This window comes from Peromyscus californicus, unplaced genomic scaffold, assembly GCF_007827085.1.
Source record: "Peromyscus californicus insignis strain IS unplaced genomic scaffold, ASM782708v3 Scaffold_6__1_contigs__length_162567912, whole genome shotgun sequence".
Classification (NCBI taxonomy): domain Eukaryota; kingdom Metazoa; phylum Chordata; class Mammalia; order Rodentia; family Cricetidae; genus Peromyscus; species Peromyscus californicus.
In genome coordinates this window covers 72,993,170-73,015,713 of record NW_026294584.1, presented here as the reverse complement: position 1 = coordinate 73,015,713, position 22,544 = coordinate 72,993,170, and the positions used below count along the sequence as shown (strand labels likewise).

Sequence of the window (22,544 nt, the reverse complement as noted above, 5' to 3'; positions counted from 1 at the left end):
CATCTGATTCCTTTCCTGCCTGCCTTTCCCCAGAGGTTCAGAGCCCCCTTATAAAGGTCAGGGAATCTTCTGTGGTTCTACTTTCTCACAGCAGCTCAGGAAAGAGGTAGTGATACCTGACTGACAGATGGACTGAACTAAGTTCAGGAGGACAAACCGTAGGATGTGACAAGCCAGGGCGGAGGAGGAATATGTGGACAGCAGCACATCACAAGAGTGTGTTTGACACAGACAGTGGGATGCCAGGGAAAGCCCCTGCTGTGGCTAAGGGGCACTGTGAATGGGGAGCCCAGGCACGGGCACCAGCAGGAGAGAAGTGGGGTGCACAGGAGGGCAGGGCATCCCTAAGGAAGGTAGGTGCTCTCCCGGACCTCAGAAACACTGACCCTGGCTGGAAGCAGTCTCCATCTCTTGTCTGAAGCTCCAAACAGAAACATCTGGGCCCTAGCTCCAGGCCCGGTTATGAGCTCTTTCCTCCCCTCTCTGGCCTGCTGACAACTGTTTCATTTTTCTCGCACTCCAGTGAGGATGGAAGCCTGGGAGAGGTCAGTGTGTGCTGTTAGAAATGACCCCCAAAGAGTCTGGCTTGGCTGACGTGGTTTCAGAAGAGCAGGGGGAGGGGCAAGGGATGGACCCCACATTCCCGCCACAGCAAAGGTGACAAGACACTCTGTGGGGCTGAGATGTGCATCATTCAGGGCAGGGACAGCACAGAGACCTCGCGATGTTTCTAATTAGGATGCTGTTCTCTGAAGGCAAAACCCGGAGTCTGGGCTTGTGCAATGCCTCCGTGACCACACAGCCAGGTGGCAGGAAATCACACTGTCTGCTCGGTCACCGACCACCGGGCTGGGACAGTGAGAGTCTACGCTGCTGGTGACTCAAAGTGACTGTACAACCTATACCTCCCCATCTATTAAAGAAAGGGCTAGATTGAGGGGTGTCTGGGCACCCCTCTGTGGACTAAGCCCATCGCCAGATGGCCAGATATGTGATAGGTCCATCCTGTAGGGTAGGTCACCAGTTCCTGCAGAGCAGCAAGGCTGGACGTAAGGATAAGAAGTCATCTTCGTCTGGATTGGATCAGGGTTGATTCTCAACTTGACTTCCACTGACTCCCTTAGAGTGGGAAGTGGTTCTTATCCAGCTGTTTCTTCTAAAGACTCAAGACCAGAGCTTCCGTGAGAGTTGGCATGAGGAGAAGGAAGCTGCCCCCGCCCACTAGGTGCTCCAGCTAGCCACTCTTTTCATCCATGGACAGGAGGATTCGGAACACTCAGCTGCATCTCACCATGTATTTGAAATCTGACTCTGGTTTTGGCAGTGACCTGAGCATGGGCTATGGCACCAGCTGTACTCTAAGGCAGGTCTACAGGCAGCAGGATTCACCCCCTCACCTCAACCCTATAGCCCAGACCATTCTAGCAGGTCCTCACAGTGACCTCAGAGGCCACTTTCCCAAGTTCCTCCTTTGAGCTGTTTGAGAATCTGCAGCAAGAACAAAACACAAAGCCTTTGTAATTCAACCCCCTTGGACTAGGATTCCTGGCCTGCTGTTTCCCATTACAGTGGCTTGTTATCTGATGAATCGAGGGGACAGGGACCCAACCATTCCATTCTTCACTCACCCACTCAGCCTTCCGGCAATCATTCTGGGAAAAACTCTGGGAAAGAGCTCCCATGGTAACTGGCCAGGTAGACCCACCATGGCAAATGTAACGAGAAAGTAAAGCAGGCCAAAACTTGTTGTTAGAATAAAGTTCCCTGGCCTCTGGTTATCATTCAGGCTTGGTACCTTCCTTGGTAACTGACTCCCAAAGGCAGGTTCACAAGGCAGATGGACACAGATGGGGCCGGGGAGGCCCTTACCCATCATTAACCAGCACTTCTGAAAAGTAGTTCTAGGGCCTAGAGAGGGCTTTCTGAGCACCAATGAGGACCAGAGTTCAAATCCCTGCACCAGATGATAATCCAGGTGCCCCACATATGTCTCTATCTCCAGCTGCAATGTGAGTATTGCTGGGCCGTGCTGGCCTCTAAACTATCCAAGAAAAATGAGCCCCAAGTTCAACAAGAGACCCTGCCTCAAAGAAATTTGGTGAGGAGAGGATACCTGCTGCCTTCTTCTGGCCTCCACAGTATGCATAGGTATGTATGCACACACACACACACACACACACACACACACACACACGCACGCACGCACGCACGCACGCACGCACTTTAAACTTTAAACACAAATGAAAGAAGGAATATTTTCTGAAGTGGTCCTAGGGCTGTAGTACCAGTAGCAACTAGGAACTACACTGAAGTTTCACATCCTCAGGCCTCAGCACAGAGGCCCTGGGTGCCCTGGAGGCTCCAGTTCTAACATATTCTGCAAAGGAGCTGATGTCTGGGACAACTTCCCAGTGAGTAATCCAGAATTCACATGGGCTTCCCCTAGGCTTCCTGGGGATGGATGGGGTCTGGGATCCCCAAAGTCCCTAGGCCTGCTGTCCCTAACCCTGGATGCTATACAAATGGTGATATTTCTCTCCATGACAAACACTGGGAAGCACTTTTGAAGAGGCCAGGGCTATGCCCAGGACAGGGAGCAGAAGTGAGGGCATGGAAAGCCAGGCACCACTCCCCAACTCAACCTGCTCTCCAGCTCCCCTCACGAGGGGTCACCGGGATAGAATGGGTTAGGCATCGTCCCAAGAGACAAAAGCACCAACAGAAGAGATCCAAGTCCACCCTCGATGACTCTGAACTGAACTCCATGCCAGCCACCTCAGGGCAAGGGGCTACTTCAAGACAGGCCAAAACCCTGAGCCATTCTCAAACAACTAACTGCCCAAGAGGCTGAGCTCCAGAAGGCCAATCAAGACTGGGGGCTGCTTGGCCAACCAGGAACCATCTATTGTCAAAAAAGGGCAGTGAAGAGATTAAGGGTTACCACTGGCGGGAGGGGTACAAAGAGAAAGTCAAAAGGAGATATCAAGGCGCATCCCAGTGGTCTGGGAGGAAAGAGGCTGTGCCTAGGGGACAGCTGGGGCCCTTCTCCATCAGAAAAGTCATCCTGTGGCCTCCTGTACTAGCCTGCACTAAATGCCAAGGCCAATGTCACCTCCTTTCCCCTTCAAAGCCCTTCACTCATCACCTTGAATGAGTGGCCCTTTGTACTTGAAAGGACAGTGACCCACATGTGCCCCTAATCCTCTGATGAAAACAGCCAGCCTATGACCCTACAGGAATGCTGTATCCCGGGGGGGGGGGGGGGGGGGGGGGGGGCAGGGAACTGGTACAATGGGGATGTGCCTGTAACCCTCCCATTTCCCCTTCCTGATACTTCCACAGTGCCAAAACAGTCCCTGATCTCTTCCTCAGTCCCAAAGGCTTGTCTGCAAGGGGCAGCATGCCTGGACTCCATGTACGCCATATGTATTTCGGGTGGTCAGACCCTCAGGGCTGGGCTGTGGCTCTGACCCCAGCCACATCGAAGTCAGGGAAACAGATTCCTTTTGAGACAGCATCAGTCATGAGTGCCAAGCATGATGACAATGAAAGCTAATGCTAGAAAGTTATCCATGTGGGCTCCAAGCTGCCATTGTCCCCACTTTACAGATGACAGAGTAAGTCGGATAATGAAGTCCAGTGTATCACAGGCAGCCTGCAGCCTTGCTCCAGAACTCATGCTCAGAACCACTATGACATGCACTACATCCCTGGAAAAGCAACCAGAACCTTGTCTCTCTCCCAAGACGCTCCTCGATGCTTCTCTACCACACACTAAGGTCTCCCAGCCATCACTACAGACTTTGAGAAGAGCTGGCCAAGTAAGCCAGAGGCTTCTACCAGCAACAGCCCACAGGCTCTGCAGAGCACAGCCCCAGCCTAGGGCACAACAAAATATTTAGGGAAGGAAGGGATAGGCTTTTCCCAACTCTAGCCTGGGCCACAACCTTCCCTGAATGCAGAGTCTGGATGAGGTCTCAAGGACCTACCCAGTGCCTTAGAGACAGGGACATCTCTGCTCAGTGTTCAGACTGGTTATACCACACCAGGGTAGGCAGGTACTGCTGTTGTGGGCAGCCACCCCCACCACACCATGGCCATCCTACCCCACCCACCACATCCTAACTATCCATGTCCTCTTCCAGTTCTATTCCATTCTCTCTCCCTCAGCCCATGGAGACACCAGCTTAAGTGTGTAAGTCCCCATCCCAGTGTCTTATCAACTGCTTGGTATTACCTGACCACACCCCTCTCCATCAAGCCACCCAGACAAACACCAAGCTGTTTGTCTATCTATAGGTCTAATGTCCCCAGTCAATGCACATCCTAGCCTCAGGGTGAGTTTTACAACATTAGAGGCAGCCCCACTCACTTGGTTCTGATACAGAGTTCAAGGGGAGGGACAAGGTCGCTGCAGCTGTCCTCTGGGCTGGTCTTGGTGGTATCTAGGGAAGAGGGAGAAAAAAGCACTCACATCATCTCAGGATATGCACTCGCCCTGAGTCCAGGACAGGCAACTCCAGGGAGCCAACTCAAGCCTCTGAGTATCATGCTCTCATCTCCATCTTAACTGGATCTACCCTCCTTCTTGGTCATTGATTCTTACCTAGACAGTGCACTGGCCTCTCATCTCCAGCCTCCACCAAACCCAGGCCCTACTTCAGTTACCACAATAGTTTTTTTCCTAAAAACACATGTGGTCTCATTATTCTCCTGCTCTAAAACCTCCCGTGACTCCCTACTTCCTTAAAAGCAAATCCAAACCCATCAGCAAAGCTCACAGGGCACTATATGGTCTTAACTTTACCTTCCACCCTTCGAATATCAAGTGCTCAAGGCCCATCCACGGCCCTCTCTTGCAGGATGGTCAGGCTAGCATCATTCTCTGGCCCCCATGAGTATCTCAAGAAGGCACGTTAAGGCTGGTTCTGGAGCAGCCTGGAGGCTCCCTGAGGCGACCAGTTAAGGTATCTCACCAACAGTCAGCCGAATCTCCTCCTGCTGGTTGGCCAAGCCATCGTAGTAATACAGGTCAAAGAGCCGCTCCGTCTTCCAGTTGGACAGGAGCTCTGGCTGGAGGCTGAAGAGGATGCTGAAGTGGCTCTCACTGCAGACCACCCAGATGGGGAACCTCGGAGTCTTCAGGAAGCAGCCAACCTGAATCGGGAGGGAAAGACCTGACGCAATGTGCTGACCAGCCGAGGCGAGGCTGAATTCCCAGAGATCCTTGGTGTGATGCTGGAAGCCCCTCCTGCTGCCCAGACCTTCTAGAGCAGGCCACCTCACAACAAGGATCTCAGGGAATTCACACACAGCATTGGTTCCAGGTGGCAGCCATGCCACAGTCCACTGTCCTCTAACCGTCTCTTCTCCTCCAGTCTCTCCCACACCTCACATGCGTGGGGCTCAGCCATGGGCTCCTAACTAACTCTTGCTGCACTCCTCACAGCCACGCAGCTCACCAATCCCTGGGCCTTCCCATTCTCTGTCTTCCCTTAGGAAGAGCTGTACCACTCCAACAGCCTGGTCAGTGAGCAGGCATCACTGCCTCCTTCTGGTTGCCGGGGGCAACTGCCCCCTCAACCACAGCACCACAGTCCACCTTTTGCCTTGTGACGCCACCACATGCACCCCTCCCAAGAGCCTGCCCAATGTGTGAACAATTGAAGGTTGAAAAATGGAGGTCCTCAGGACCTCCACTGACTTCAACTAGAATTGTGCATTGAAGACAGGTAGGCCTGGGAGCCCTGGGGAGCCAGGAGGGAAGGGTATGAGTGAGCAGTCCCATGGTGTCGGGTGAATGTCGGAGATATTCAGGGTGCAGTGGGCTGTTTGGTGAGGGAGTCTGGAGGGTGAGGCCAGGGCAGCACAGGCACACAGACCAAAAAGTCGCTCTGCAAGTCCCCAGCCAGGGACTCTCATAGCTGGCTAAGGACGTGTGGGAACAAACCACAGACCCCTCCAGCACACTGGCACAATGCTTCCTGCAAAGACCTATTCTATTTATGACCCCTTGGGTAGGCCACCTGACACACTCATCTGTAAGTGCCCCAGGTGGCACCTCACTTGCCTGTACTAGTTTATTCAGCTATGTTGAGCTGGTCCCACCTAATCCACAGCCTCCCCCAGAGGAGATATTTGCTGCTCAGGTGTTTACAGCCTCTGTTGTGGATTAAGGAAAGAATGAGAGCTATTTTTTTCCAATGGGGAGAAGGGCATACTTGCTCTAGGGCCCACCACAGAATACTGAGGTATTCCACCTCAGGGGTAATGCTGGAGATACTCGGGACTGAGGGGGTGTGCTCAGAATGTCCTCCGTGAAGGACTCGCCCGTTCAAGTGGAGCACAGGAGGACCATGTTGGCCAAGTGCTAGCTGCTTTCTTATCTAAAATAAAGCTCCCTTTCGGTGCTCAAAAGAGGTGTTCTTGGGAGGCACAGCCCGGGACTGTACTCACAACAGGCAAGGAAGGAACCTCAAGCCAGGCATTGGCAGGCCTGGGCGCCATCAGCTCCTGAATTTTCCAAACGAGGGACAGAGGGCAGCTTGCCATTTATAAACAACAGTCAAAAGATTAAGAGCAAAACACTGCCCAGAGGGCTTATAAATGAGTGTACTCATTCACAAGCCTTTTCCACGAGGAGACATTTTCCAGAGAAACTTCCGTAGGGGTCTAAGGGAGCTGGGTGTGCCATTCCCTTAGTGCAGGCCAGGCTCTCTCCTGGGGGCCATGCTGCACCATCACAATGCATTTATCTGTTTGTTTTTATTGTTCTGAACTTTTAAACTTCTTGGTGTTGAGAAATAAACTCAGGCGATTGTGGTAAACCTGTGCTCTGCCACCGAGCCACACTCCTAGCTAGCTCCTGAGATTTTTATTTTAAATGCCATTCAAATACTGTGAGTTTTGTCAATACTGTGTAAGTCAGTAACAACGACCTGATTCTGAACATGCAAATGGGCAGCTTTTGAACTGTAAATGTGCTATAGGATGTACTATTTCTCAGGAGAATAGCTTCCAGAGTCAACGTTGTGAGGTCAAGGATTGTGTCTTAATTTGCTGTCAAGTTTCCTTCCGTCAGCTTTTATGCCTTTTGCGTCTCATTCTTGTAGATCTGATTAACAAACTGTGAACTTAATGTAATTTGCATGTCTTGATTGCTAGTGTGATGTGAGTGATTTTTCATGTATTTATTTGCCAAATGACTGATGGACTTCTAGACTTTTATCAAATAAACAACCGATTGCTACAACATTCTCTGGATTTTTGTTGGTTGGGTTTATTTTAGTTTTTGGTTTTGGGGGATAGTTGGTTGTATGTTGTTGTGAGACAGAGTTTCCACATGTAGCCCAGGCTAGCCTTAATATCTAGATCCTCCTGAGTGTTAGAATTACAGACATATAGCACAAGCCCAGGTCTCCTGTAACATTTTACATTAAGTGAACTAACCTTTCTCCATTAATTTGAAACCCAGCCATTGTGCCATTGTGTGTATGTGTGTAATTTTATTTCTGGCAATTTTTTCATTGATCCATCTGTCTATTCCTATGCCTTATGTTTTGATTACTATAGTCTTTACTGTATCTGCTGGAGGTTGCAAATTTCATTATGTATTTCAAAACCGTCTGGCTGTTCCTGAGCACTTTTCTTTCTTAGATAAACTATTTTAAAAACCCTTTGGGCCGGGTAATGGTGGCACATACACCTTTAGTCCTAGGACTTGGAGGCAGAGGCAGGCAGGTACAACTATGAGTTTGAGGTCAGCCTGGTCTACAGAGTGAGTTCCAGGACAGCCAGGTCTACAAAGAAAAACCCTGTCTCAAAAAAACAAAAAAAAACAACTTTGGGATTTTTTTTCCCTCGAAGTGCTGGGGTCTTAATCTAGTATGGTGGTTCTCAACCTTCCTAATGCTGCGACCCTTTAATATAGTTCCTCATTCTGTGGTGATCCCCAACCACAAAATTATTTTCATTGCTACTTCATAACTGTAATTTTACTACTGTTATGAATTTTAATGTAAGAATTTGATATGCTGGATGTCTGATATGCGACCTCCAAAGGGGTCACAATCCACAGGTTGAGAACCACTGAGCTAGAATCTTGAGCGTGTGAGGCCAGTGCTCTGCACTGAGTTTCATGTCCCAGTCCTACTCGGGACTTTCAATGTTCAGTTTAGGGAAAGCAGTATCTTTACCACTGCCCAGACTTGATATTTTACTCTGTTATTTTAATCTTTTATGTATTTTAGGAAATCATTTAGAAATCTTGTATTATCTTGGTTAAGATTGAGAAATCTTGTATTACTTTTATTCCTTGGTATTTTCACATTTTGGATTTTTGAAAAGTATCTTCTTAGGTTTTGCATTCTCTTTATCAAGACTCTTTTTTATTGTGTGTGTGTGTGTGTGTGTGTGTGTGTGTGTGTGTGTGTGTGTGTGTGTGTGTGTGTTATTCCTGGTCATCTTTCTAAACTTTCAAAAGATGATTAATGATTCTTAGTTAACTTATGTTTATTTCTGAATAGGTTACTGCATCCACATATGAAATTTTAGGGATTTTTGTTGTTGTTGTTGTTTTTCAAGGCAGGGTTTCTCTGTGTAGTTTTGGTGCCTGTCCTGGATCTTACTCTGTAGACTAAGCTAGACTCGAGCTCACAGAGATCCCCCTGGTTCTGCCTCCCAAGTGCTGGGATTAAAGGCGTGTGCTTTAGGGATGTTTTTAAATTTTCTTAAACATGAAGTTATTTTGTATCCGTGTGTGGGGACACATGTGCAGTGACATGTATGTGAAAGTCAAGAGAATAACTTGAGGGACCCAGTCCTTTGCTCCCACCATGTGGGGTCTGGGGACTGAACTCAGGTCATCAGGCCTGGCAGCAATCCTTTTTACCTACTGAGCCATCCTGCTGGTTCTCAGGGGTGTTAAAATCTGAGTCTTAATCTCTCACAGAGGTAGTGAATGGCCCTAGCCAGTATGGATCGCTATATTCAGGCACTTGTTCTCAATTCTGCTTGACCACAAGCAGAATTACTTTCCTGTCTATAATAGTGACATTCATTTGATGTGATCACACTTTATCCTCAGCAACACAACAGTCGATGGGGACGATGGGGAGAAAATGAGATCGGTGAAGACGGCAGAGTCACCAAACGAGTATATCTGTGCTGCACCTCACCACCGTCACCACCATACCACCGTCACCATTCTCACATCACCAAGACAGGCAGACGCTGACCCAGTCTGACCTACTACTAACTAGAGTCGTGTGCGATCATCACAGCTGAATGTGAGGAAAATTCCATCCTAAGGCAATAAAATATGATGCTTACATCAAGGAAAGGTCTACGAAGGAGCCAGGTGCTTGGCTGGAGGATGACAAGAATGACAGAGGTGACAAAGGCCTCCCTTTAGGAGGTGGGGAGGCAGGGCAGGTGGAGGGGACAGCATACACAGAGGCCCAGAGGAAGGCCTAACCACACAGAGGCAGGTGGAGCTAAGGCCCAGCATCAGCAGGTGAGCCATGGGAAGAGGAAGAACACACACAGCTCTGGGAAGGCCCACAGCTCACGGCAAGTTTGGGATTTTAGCCTCTGCATTAGTTACTTGTGCCCAGGCCACCACAGCAAACACCACAGAATGTGTGGTTTAAACAACATAAACTTATTTTCTCAAAATTCTGGAGCAGTCTGCAACCGAGGTGTTGTCTGAATTGTTTGCCTGGGCACATCTCTCTGGCTTCGGCTAACTGGCCCCTCTGTGCCTCACAAGGTCTTCTCCCCCTGTGTCTATGTCCTAATCTCTTCTTATGATGACACTGTTGTTTGGATTAGGGCCATCCTGGTGACCTCATTCTAACTTAATCACCTTCTTAAATACCATCACCAGATACAGTCCTGCTCAGAGGTACTGGGGTCAGGACTTCAGACACGAATTTTAGTGAACATAGTGTAACTCACAGTCTGGAAAGTGAAGGGCCCTGGAGGGTTCTGAACACAGAATGGTGTGATTGGAACTATGTTTTAAAGATTATACTGCCTTAGTGAAGGGACCGGATGGAAAGCAGGTGGTCTCAGGATCAATGATATTAAAATACTGGGTCTTCCTTGTGGCTGTATTAATGCTATCCAGTAAAGGGGGCTGACTAGGCCAAGAACTTGTCTCAGTTCAGACCTGGACTTGAGTTTTCAGCTTCCCTGGGGCTCCTCTGTCCCATGTGACTGATGGAGGGTCCTAGTGCCCCAGGGAGAGAAGGCAGGAAAGGTGATATCAAAAAGGTGAAGGCTCCTGGCCCTGCTCGGCCTTTAGGGGAAGGAGAGGCCAAGACCCAGCCTGATGACTTCTTGAGAGAAAGAGGAGGTGGCATCTAGAATTCCATCCTTAGTGGGCTTGCCATGGTACAACATAGGAAAGTATCCACTCCCCACAGGGGACAATACTCCCCAGCTTCTCCAACAAAGGGGCCATGCGGGTTCCGGGAATCTATGAGAAAACAGCCTTTGACCCCAAGTTTCTCCAACCGTCACTTCATTCTGAGTGCAGGGTGATCTTGACTGGTTTTCCCATCATTTGCCCTCGACTGACCAAATCACAATGGTTTATTTTTTTCACAGGCAGCCCGGACCATAGGAAGACATCGGGGACCGTGGTTAGCACAGAGTCTATGAAACCGGCCGAGCTCATCCTGTTCAATCCATGGACCGTCAGGCTGGAGACTATTGGAGCCTCCCAAGCTCTCAGTGCTTCCCCTTGGCCACAGGGTCAAACTGCTGCCTTACTCCCGACAGCAACACAACCAGAGAGGAACTGTCCCCTTTCCTCTCTCACACATCTGCATTCCGTGACGGGGGTGTCACTCAGATAGGGGGTCAGAAAGAGGTCCATTACATGGTCCATGAACAAGAGACAGCATATCCTAAATAAGAGGTCACGCAGGAAGGGTGGGACAAAATCCCAGCTCCCTCCCACTCTGCTAAGTCGTTTACTTAGCACTCTAGGGGCCCCATGCCCATGAGGCAAGCCCCTGCTTCCTGTGTGTGGCAGCGAGGAAGCCTCAACTAGAGTCTTAGTGTTTGAGTGGTCTCAGCCTTTATGTAAGTCTCCCGTTGACCCTCAGGACAGTGCTCTCCTCAGCCACAGAACTGTGGACCATATGAAGCCACTAAGAGTGAGGTTCTGAGAAGGTCTGAAAGCAGCTGAGGCAGCAGGTCTGATCAAGAGCACCCCTAGCCAGCCCATGGTGCCCTCACAAGTGCTCCGCCAGCTTCACTTAAGGCCTGGGCCTTTGCAAGCTTTCTTTCCCAGCAAGAAAGGAGGCAGAGGGCCCACAGCCCAGCAAACAGGCCAAAAGAAGCTATGCAGACTGAACTGTGCCCCTCAAAGGACATGTAACCCCGAGTGCTTCTAAATCAGACGTTCTCTGGAACTGGGGTTGCTGTACTTGCCATTGGCTAAGAAAAGGTTATACTGGAGCAGTGTCCCCGTAATCCAACTGAGGTCCTCAGAAACAAAGACACAGGGAGCAATCAGCCAAGTGACACCAGAGGCAAGCCACGCACGCACGCACGCACGCCAGCACGCCAGCACGCGCATGCGCACGCGCGCGCAGCGCGCGCGCGCACACACACACACACACACACGCATGCACGCACGCGCAAGCACGCACCAGATGCAGCCACTCTGACGCAGTCACATTATGAACCCTCAAGAGTTCTTTTCAGCTATCTTTCCTGAACCCCAGAATCTGCTGTTTGAGTCTGAAGTGTCTGTGGCATTGGTGGCAAAGTCGTATTTCTTCTAGTCTGCTCTGTATTCAGGCTTGACCTAAACTCCAGCCAGATTTGGGAGCTAGAGACCAGCTTCCCTTCTTCCAAGTCCTTCTATCTCATGGGTCCAGAGAACTAGGCTGCTGGGGTTCCAGAGTGCATATGGGTACCTGGCACACATTGTAGTGTTCAAAGAGCGATAAGAAACCGATGTCGCTGCGTGCCTCGATGCCTCGGAGGAGCGTGATGTTCCCATCGCCTGAGTCTAGCTCCACTATATCATTGAAAACATTGGACACGGCTCTTCCGGTCAGGAGAAGATTGACAAGTTCCTGTTGATGAGAGAAGGGAAGCTGCGTCAGATCTCTAAAATCAGCCTCAGAAGGACGGAGGGGAGGCTGGGAACAAGGGAAAAGGGGTGGAGGGAAAGAAACCGGGGAAGGAAAGAAACAGAACGCAGAGTTGAGACAGTAGGGGCCTGATTTTTCCACAGGCTCTGATGAGGGAAATCTACCAAAAGCTTCCATCAAAGCACCCCAAGGGAACCAGCAACCTATCTGCAAGTATTCTTTGAACAAAGGCTACACAGGAGCCTGTCCTAAGTCTCAGTACTGGGAAGACAATTGCGTAGTTACAACCCAGCTCCACACTCTGGAACAGCTAGAGAGGTCAAGGATGCATCTGTGTGGTTGAAACCTAATGCAGGATATAAGTGGGACTATAAAAATGTGTGCGCAGAACTTCTCTGCCCCACACAGACACGCGATCACATAATCAAGCCAGAGCAGCTTTGTTGGAGAGTGACCTCTGGGAGAGTCTTGAAAGACAGTGTTTTTAAAAATAAGCATCTTAATGATTGAAATGACTTTAGATTCAACAGAAGTTGCAAAAATAGCCCACAGAGTTCCTGTGTACCCTTTACCCAGATTCCCTGTTGATAACATCTCATGGGGCCCAGCACATCTCATAGCCAGGCAGCCAGCCAACCCTGCGCACTGCAGCACCAAGGAGGTGCCCCTTGTCTTACGGGGGTCTCACGAGGATGGTAAGGAAAGCAGGATGGGGCGAGAGCAGAGGCAGAGAGGGCAGCAAGAAGTTGGTATTGAGCTTGCCCCAGACACTAGGTATCCAGTAGCCCTGTGGCTCATGCCACACACCCAAGCAGTCACCAAATGTGTAACCTCAGACCTGGAGCCAATGTCGAGTGCAGTGTGGCATCTCTGGGGGTCTCCATCTCTGGTACTGCAGTGTATCACTGAGGCTGCACACCCCCACATCCCACCACTGGTTAGGAATAAAGCAACTGGACCTGACAGATGAGAAAGGACTCGTCCTAGCCACATGACCAGAAAGTGACTGAGTGAACTTTTACTCACATCTGCTGAGTACATCTCTGCCACCCTTGCTACCCTGACAGCAACCTGTCTAGACAAACACTCCAGCTGAAAGGTGGTAGCTTCCAAGGACTCTTTGGAGAAGAACTCTGATGAATCCACCCCTAGCATTCAGACAAGCAGTCGCTCTGTGTCACCCTCCCTCAGCAGGGCTGGCATCGCCAGTGAGACAAGCAAGCACACAGCTGTCTCCTAGCCCGTAGGAATGGCCATGCCACCCCGACCCAATCTATGATCTGCAGGGCAGAGTTGACAGAAGTGTTTTCCCTTGAATTCTGAAACTGACGTTCCGGGTAGGGTACATAAACCTTCCATTGATACTAACACCCCTGCCCCAGTGACAGTTAGTATTCTATTGATGGCCACCAAGGGGTCCCCATTGGAAGGCGACAAGTGAAGGGCCTCATTGTGTCCCTGGAGCGGAAATGATAAAAGAATTCAGAGGAAATAACTGCTCTGGGATACTGTACCTCATGTCCAGAGGCTACCAAGAAAGGTGCAGGGTTTTTTTATTTTTGTTTTTTGTTTTTTTTATTTTGTTTTTAAGCGGAAAGTTTCTCCATTTGGTTTGCAATAAGAATAAAGGCCCCTGCTCTTCCATCTGGGAAGTGTTCAAAACATTCCTCCCAGCAGGAAGCGTACTTGAGAGAGCAGAAGGACCTCCTGCCCACATACCTCCTGCCCTTGGTGTGAAAAACCCGAAGTAGCAAAGCTTAGCCACCATCCAGTCCATAGATACTCCAAGTGCGTGCCACAGACTGTTTCCTCCTGGGGGAGCTTTTAGAAACTCAGCACCCACGGAGATTACAACATTCTGTAATCTCAGCCCTAAAGAGACTGAGACAGGAGGATCTGGAATTCAAGACCAGCCAGGGCTATATAGCAAGACACAGTCTCAAAAGAACTAAAAGAAAATAATGTAGAAATTCCCTAGCCCCAACCCAGCCTGAGTTAGAGCCTGCTTTTCAACATGACCCATAGGGATTGGTGTGCAAATCAAAGCTAAGCAGCCATGAACTGGGGCAAATGCCTCTTCCACATGGGAGGAAAGCGGAGTTCTGGAAGCGGGGAAGATGCCTCAGCTCCCTCCATGAGTGTAGCAGAGAACAGGCTTGAATCCAGCCCAGGATGATGCTGGTCCAGCCTCCTCTGCTTCCCAGTTTGATTCTGCCTGCCTAGGCAGCTCCGTTCTCCACCCTGCACAAGAGGAGGCTCCCTTGGAGCAAAGAAAAAACGTACCCAGGAGAGCAAGGCCACCAGGCAGCCAGAAGAGAGGACATTCTCCATGGCCTCCTTCTAGGGAAGGACAGAAGCCAACCCCACACCCCTCTGTGGATGTCTATTATACCACAGACCTCAAACTTGCCCTTGCATGGGACCAAGGTAGCTTTCCAGGGTTAGACACAGGTGAGTCAAAAATCCCAGAACAACTAGTTAGCTCCCAGCTCATCAGAAGACTGTGAGTTCTGGAACCTGCATACAGAGAGGGTAACACATCAGTATGACCCACATGGCCATTCTCAGAGGCCTTGGTGAGCTAAGAAAGCTGTGCATGGAAGCTCCATGCATACTAGAGAGGACCTTGAATGGGTGTCTTTAGTGGCATTACCTAACAGGGAGTACAAATGACAAGAGAGGTCGGGGTCTCTCCTGTCCCTAACAGGGCTTTTTTCGAAAAGACGCAGAGGGAAGAGAGGTTGTGAAGGCAGTGCCCTCTGCAAGTGTAACCAGTGCATGGGGCTACCCAGGGTTATCAGCCATGCTGGGGCATGTTCTGACAGCCTTGGCTTTGTGCAGTTCAGCATCGAAGTGGATCTGTGGTCCACCTCCTCTACATCCCCATGACTCCAAGAATTTCCTCCCGGGTCTCCAAGACTGTGAAGTCCAGAAGAGGCGGACCCCTGAAAGCAGCATGGAGGGTGTTTGATGATGAAGAACAGAGAAAGGAACTCAAGAAGAGGACGGGCTACCTGGCTTCCCCTCTGTGGGCCCCATTGCCTCCTGACCTGTGTGCAGTATCCGTGAGCTCCAATCAGATGGCTGGTGGGGACATCGAAGTCCTGGCGGACACTAGGAAGCACAAAGGGAGAGGCATTAGCATGGCTGTGCCTTACTGGGGAGCCAGGTTCTCTCTCTAGGCCTGGGCTATAGATCCAGGTTTGCTACAGACCTAAGGAACCTAAGCATCCTGCACTGTGACTCTGTAGAGGTGCTACCACAAATGGCCTCAATTTTGGTCGCACCTAAATGTGGTGAGTGAAATGTAACAGGCCCTTGGGTTGGGAATCCAATGCCCAAAATTCATACCACAACTACCACTCCTAATGGTGAGGATGGAGTGTCTGCCATGGGCCTCAGGACTACTCCTAATGGTAAGGATAGAGTGTCTGCCACGGGCCTCAGGACCACTCATAATGGTGAGGATGGAGTATCTACCATGGGCCTCAGGCAGCCAGTCTGTTCAACAGGAGGCATTAGCTGGAATGAACTCTAACGACCTAATGACTCTGCTGTGGTTCCAATATGGTTTGAGTACCAGGGATCGGGTGCTAAAATATAACTCCCACTGTGAGGTAGCAAGGGGGTAAAAAGTTGTGTGCACGCATGTGTGCTTGTGGAGACCACAGGCTGACATCAGATAGCCTCCTCTATAACTCTCTACCTTGTTTTTAGATTTGTGTCTGTGTGTGTGTGTGCAGGTGTGTATACACGCACACATACACATACATGTACATGCATGCAATGCCACAGCAAATCAGAGGACTACTTTCAACCGACAAGAGTTGGTTTTTCCTCTTCCCTGGGGGCTTCAGGGATTGAACTCAGGTCACTCGGCACGGTGGCAAGCACGCTTTCCCACTGAGCCATCTTGACAGTTTATCTTTTTAAACATTTCCTTTGAGAATTTCACATGCTTAGACAATGAAATATGACATCTAGCCCCCCTTAGCCCAAGCCCCCCCCCCAGATCCCCCAATCACATCCTTACCAACCTCGTGCCCTTTTTTGTTATGTGGCCTAGGACCGTTTGGCCAGCATACAAGCTTCCCTATGAGAACGCCACAGCATGACCACTGACCACAAGAGCAGAGAAGGACTTCCTACGTCTGTTGTCATAGATGTGGAAAGACGCTCAGGCAGGTGGGCACTGGGGACAGGTGGAGTGAGAGCCTGATTTCTAGGCCTCTAGAGCTACACACAGACCTGGATACATACTGCCCACCAGGTACCATGCCCAGGGCCTGGTGTGCTTCCTGCGTTCATACCCCAGAAAGAGCACTGAGCTGGGGCCGAGGGTAGGAAGGGCTCTGTGATTAAACATTTGTTTTTCCTTTTAACGGAAAAGGAAAACCTGGTCTCAATAGTCGCTTTAAATTCAAGATTCCCACACACTCAAAAACTCAAAACATACACTCCAATCCTCTGCTCTTCCAAGATAACCTCAGAAACTCAAACTCCACCATTCTTGCCAGGAAACTCTCTGTGTGCGTGTGTGTATATATGTGTGTGTGTGTGTGTGTGTGTGTGTGTGTGCGTGTGTGTGTGTGTGTGTGTGTGTGTGTGTGTAGCTGCTAACGGAAGGTCAAATGGGAAACTAGTGCTCAGGAGATGGGCCTCCGGTAGCATCACAGAGACACGTAAAGAACCGCAAAGACCCAGGGTACTCTGGGAAGGCCACCAGAAGCCGACCATCGTGCCTGGGAGAGAGCCAGCGAGGGGTGACTCATGGCCAGCACAGTGCTGGGCTGGCGCTAGCTGAGGCAGAAGAATTGATGGAAACGTTCTCTGTGGCATATACAACATCTTCTGATGAGGAGAAAATAACCTCAAAGCAGCCCTGGGGGCACTGATAAGCATCGCTGGCCGCAGGCCACCTGTGGCTTTCAGAAGCAGTCCGATCTTCATAAGCTCTGGGCCGCGTGTTCACCCAGCGGGCTAGAAAGCCTGCGTCAGCTGGGAGAAGAGGGACCAGCAGAACGGACAATGGGAGGAAATGGTAATTGCATCCTTAGGTGCAAACACGATGGGAAATTCAGAAGCGGCTCGGATCTTAAAAGGGAGGGACATGTGTATTTCACATTAGGGCACTCGGGAGACGCCAAGGAGCAGCTTATGGCTTAGGAGATTTACAACTTTGGCAAATAGCAATGCCCAGTCCTCCTCCCCTGGGGAGCTCTGACAGAGCGCACGTGTGAGGAGTCCTGGGGCAGAGGCCATCCTCCTCTGCTTGGGCTGTACAGGAGACCAGTTTACACAGAAGCCTGACCCAGCCCTAAGTTCTAGCTCCAGCCCACTCACTGTGTAATTGCTAGTCTTCCTTCCCTGGGCCTCAGCCTCCCATTCTGGAGCAAAATGGTCTTGGTCTGAATTCTCTCTCTCCTAATCCATATATTGAACCCACCTGAAGAAGCAAGCCTGCCTAAACAATCCCAGTTACTCAGGGGGCTGGGGCAGGAGGATTGAAAGTCCAATTAGCCTGGCGTGGGGATGCACACCTTTAACCTCAGCACTTGTAGAGGCAGGCAGATCTCTGAATCACTCGAGGCCAGAGTGGTCTACAAAACTAGTTACAGGACAGCCAGAGATACACTGAGAAACCCTGTCTTGAAAAACAAACGGAAGAGGAGGAAGAGGAAGAAGAAGAAGAAGAAAGTCCAAGGTCAGCCTGAATTAGAGCAAAACCGTTTCAAATTTTAAAATGAGAAAAGAATTTGTTCAACAAATGTGAGGCTTTCAGTTCAATCCTCAGGACAGTCGGGGGGGGGGGGGGGCGCACGGGCATACACTCTCAAACCCCAACCAACCCCAAGGCCCTCAGAATATGCATTTAGGGAAAGTGAGGGCCTTTAAATGGGTGCTTATATTAAAATGAAGCCAGCAAGGTGGGTCCTGATCCAGCCCAGCCTGCAGAGTTGTAGAAGAAGATTCTGTGTCCAAGTGTTCCTGGCCTTGTTAGCGCCAGCCTAGGATACTAGGACAAATGACAATGTCCTCGTAAACTCAAAGCTCTCTTTCCATGAAATCTGTGCAGAAGCCCACGTTACAGGAGCTAAGGGCAGAGCTTCTGCGGTGAAGGCAGAGATGGGCTTGCTCCATAATCTCACTAGGATACTGAGCCATAAACGCTAGGAGGCCAGGGTCCAGCCACCATGCCACAGAAGCTGTCCAGGGTGTGCTTCAGTCGCTCCAGCAAACTCTGCTTTCCTGCACTGCAAAGCCAATAAGCACAGAGAAGGAAAGCCTGCGTGAACTTGACCACGGGAGGAGGGACTCAGTAACAGATGCTCTGCTCGCAACTCTTCAGCATCTGGGAGTAATGGGGCCAGGACCAAGAGACCTGACCTGTGGGTATCTGGGTCACTCTGTGACAAGAGGCAACAGAAAGCTCTTCTTGGGAGGAGGGCAGCAACGACCAAGCCCCTCAAACCTTCTTACCCTCTGGAGGTCCCTGAGCCACTGTGCTGTGCCAAGGAGTAGAACAAGAAAACCTCAGGCTGGGAGAGCCCTCGGGGCTTAGAAAATGCAGGTTCTGGGAGTGGCCTGGTTCAAGCTGGTGGCGTGCACCATCCAAGATTCAAGGCAGTCAGTGCTTCTGCCGTGGAGCAAGCTGGCAGCACAGGCGCTTCAGACCTGCTGCTTCAGGTCCTTCCAAATGCATTCTTCTCCCAAAGCTTTCAGAGGTGAGGAGGGCAAGACCCCCACCTCTCACTGATAGGGAAACTGAGGTCCCAAGAAAAGACTAGACTTTGTACTCGTGTGGTCACACCATGAGCAGGGCCAGTGTTCTCCGTGGCCTGAGACACAGCCAGACATTAGCCTGATCAGGCAGCTCCAGGCAGGCCAAACCCTCGAAGCCCCACCCAGGTTTCACCAACCCTGGCTCCAGCCAACTTGTCCCTTCACCCAAAAGTCTCCCATGTGAACATGGCATTTGGCACAGAAACTTCTGAATAGAAGGGAAAATAATAGGCTCGTGGAGCCTAGAGACGTGGCCCCATCTGTACTCACGACCATTTACCTGAACAGGGCAGGTTGGTGGCCAGCTCAGGGTGGCTCTAATCAAGTGAGCAACCCCTCCCCACTTCCCAGCCTGAATCCACACTGACAGAATAAGAGACCAGGGAATGGTTTGTTCTCTGGGAACTTCTGGGATGGGAACAAGGGTGGCTGGTCCCTGCCTCTGATCTCTGAAACACTAAGCCTTGTGTGGACAGCAATCAGCCATTCCTTTTCCACCTGACCATGAGTACTCGGGCTCGGCAGAACCAGGTCCCCTGGGTGAGCACCTATGGCCCCTCCTGATGGCTGCATTTCTTCTGCACCCCCAACCTACTTCAAGGTGGCGAGTTTCTCAGTGGGAAGGGCAGCTGTGATATAACAAAGAACCGGGGCTCTAAGTTGGGGATGCCTAGGCTCAAGCCCAAGTGCTGCCATTTAAAACTTTCCCCTTCTTGGGAGTCTGTTTCCCCAAAGGCCATACAAGCATGGTGATGTCTCCTTCTATTATGGGTTACTGTGAGAACAGAGTGAGATAAACTATATAAAGCCTCTGGCATGTGGTAAATGTCACTTCCTTTTTCCTACGATCACAACAATTAAAAACAGGAAAACAATGACTGAGAGGTCATGATTCCTGAAACCTCAGCCATTCATGTCACAGCCAAGAGCCGATGGTAAACCCAGGCCTCCAAAAGCTTGAAATATAGCCGAGGACATCCACAGAGGATTTGGAGAGGTGGTTTTTTTCCAGGAAGGCCCAGAGAAAAGGGACAGTGGTCAGATCCTTGGATGTCAAGCCTCTTCTTCCTCCTATGCTGTGTCCCCTGGGATAACAACAGCTACCCTACTGGGTTGTTATAAGGAGGAACCAGACCATGGACAAGCCTTGCATATTGCAAGAGAGCACCGTGGCAGGAGGTCTAGGCCCTTCCCATTCCCAAGCAGTGAGAAGAAATAGAGAATATTTGGTGTAAGGAAGACTCTGAAGAGTGGAGAAAGGCCTTCCTGAAGGAAGAAAAAGAAAGCACAGGAACCCATGGCCTTCACTACTGCCCAGAGTACTCCCTAAGGAACCCATGGCCTTCACTACTGCCCAGAGTACCCCTAAGGATCCCATGGCCTTCAGTACTGCCCAGAGTGCCCCCTAAGGAACCCATGGCCCTCACTACTGCCCAGAGTACCCCCCAAGCTGCCTGTAGTTCATGATTCATGATCTCTCCCTGGCTTTGGTACCGTTCCCCCCAGGCAGACCCCAAGCAGCTGATTTTTCTATCTGACAAGCCTGAATTGCCAATCCTCAGAGCAGTGCAAAGTGTTCCCTGCTCCACAGAGAGAGCCCTCTTTAGCCCAGGGACAGAAATACTCCATCTCTCCTCTCCTTCCATCCCATCTCCAGGGCTCATACCCACTGTTCTTCATATGACCACTTTGCCCCTCTAGGAAGCAAGGGCTTTTAGGACCATGTGATGTCCTGTTGGGTCCTCACTGCCCAGAACTGGGCTCCAGACCCTGTGGATGCATAGCAGGTACCTGAGGTGCCAACCCCATTGTGGGAGAAGCTGTGAGCAAGCGAAGCCCTGATAACACTGAGATTCTGGGTGGCAAGCACAGGAAGGGATAACTAAGCAGCCCACCCTGGGTCCAGGTTGCCCTTCTAAGGTTGAGTGCATTACCCTCCTCTTCCTCTGGATACCTGAGCCCTCAACGGAAGAGGTAGGGAGAACTAAAACACACACACGGGCCTGAGGGGCAGGAGGGCCTTCCACTGAGCTGTCAACCACACTGTATCTTGGACCACAGAGTGGGCCCCTCTCATGCATCCCCAGGCTCAGAGCCCACTGGCAGAGCTACTGCCCACAGCTAGCCCCAGTTGGCACTCCCCAGTGACAACTTGCCAACTCTGCAGCCTGGGGACCTTGCTCAGAGCCTAGCAGCTGAACTTGGGAGTACAGAAGGCTGTCAAGCTCCTGGGCTTGTGTGAGCCTATCTGAAACCTCGAGTTCCACTCCTTCTAAGTGTTCAAGTACACCTGAGCAGCACTTGTCACCCTCCCACAGGGAAGAAGACCTGTGCACAGCCTATTGAACGTGGAGACACAAGACAAGTGACACTGCCAGCCATGTCACTGACTTACTTTCACTTCTCAATGATACCTGAGAAGTGGGACAGGTGGTCTCAGGCCTATGGTCTATTCCTTGGATTGCCACAAGATCACAAAAGCCTGAGGTAGCAGCAATGGCCCTCTCCTTTTCTCCTCTACTTCTGGCTAAATTGCCTCCAGACTGCACATTCTGTGCCGGCTACATCTAGGTCAACTTGACCCAAACTGTAGTCATCTGAGAGGAGGGAACCTCAACTGAGAAAATGCCTCCATAAGATTGACCTGTGAGCCAGCCTGTAGAGCAGCGGTTCTCAACCTTCCTAAAGTTGTGACCCTGTACTATAGTTCCTTGTGTTGTGGTGACCCCCAATTAGTTATGTTGCTTCTTTATAACTATAATTTTGCTACTGTTATGAATAATAATGTAAATATTTTCGGAGCTAGAGGTTTGCTAAAGGGGTCTTGACCCACAGGTTGAGAACCAGTGCTGTAGAGCATTTTTCTTAATTAGTGATCGATGGGGAAGGGCCCAACCCATTGTGGGTGGAGCCACCCGTGGGTTGGCGGTCCTGGGTTCTATAAAAAAGTAGGCTAAGCAAGCCCTGGGGAGCAAGCCAGTATGCAGCACTCCTCCACGGTCTCTGCATCAGCTCCTGCCTCCAGGTTCCTGCCCTATTTGAGTTCCTGTCCTGGCTTCCTTCAGTGATAAACTATGATGTGGAAGTGTAAGCCAAATAAACCCTTCTCTCCCCAACTTGCTTTTTGGTCATGGTGTTTCATCACAGCAATAGAAACCCTAACTAAGACACATTCCTTAAGGGGAGAGGATGGAAGACCCTGGCCACGTACTTACAGGGCAGTAGAAAGGATGACCCAGCATAAGGGAGTCTGGGTGAGGCATCCGCTAAGACATGGGGATTTCCAGGACTTGGGTCTCCAGCAGTTTAGCTGGAAGTGTTTGTTAGTGCCATCTCCTCTTGTGAGAAGTAATATTGGAATTCACTGAGGGACTTCTCCCATCTGCCAGCTGCAGTCTAAAGATCTTAATGGGTCCAGTACAAGGGTCCTTCTCCATCCTGGGCAGCCTTGCACATTATGGAGGAGCTCCAGGATGGAGATGTCTGGAGATCTCTCCAACAACATGGAGCCTTTAGTTGTCTGTGGAGATGAGAGCCCAGGAGTTGGGGCTCCTGGACTTGGTGGCTTTTGTTTCTCATTGTCCAGGGCTGAGAAAGCTGGGGAACTCTGAGGACACTGCCTGCCAAGCACTGTGCACACAATGTAGG

The 22,544-nt window shown here is 50.4% G+C and overlaps 1 protein-coding gene across 4 annotated transcripts in view; it reads right to left on the bottom strand.

The window, feature by feature from the left end:
• Mindy4 (MINDY lysine 48 deubiquitinase 4) overlaps positions 1 to 22,544 on the bottom strand; it is a 135,647-nt gene that overhangs the window by 33,136 nt on the left and 79,967 nt on the right. For all 4 annotated transcript variants that reach the window (XM_052719592.1, XM_052719591.1, XM_052719590.1 and 1 more), the window contains 4 exons: positions 15,164 to 15,227; positions 11,934 to 12,095; positions 4,977 to 5,157; positions 4,373 to 4,445 (listed from right to left, as the gene is read on the bottom strand). In XM_052719592.1, the coding sequence (XP_052575552.1) occupies positions 4,373 to 4,445; positions 4,977 to 5,157; positions 11,934 to 12,095; positions 15,164 to 15,227 (480 nt within the window). The remainder of the gene's footprint in view (positions 1 to 4,372; positions 4,446 to 4,976; positions 5,158 to 11,933; positions 12,096 to 15,163; positions 15,228 to 22,544) is intronic.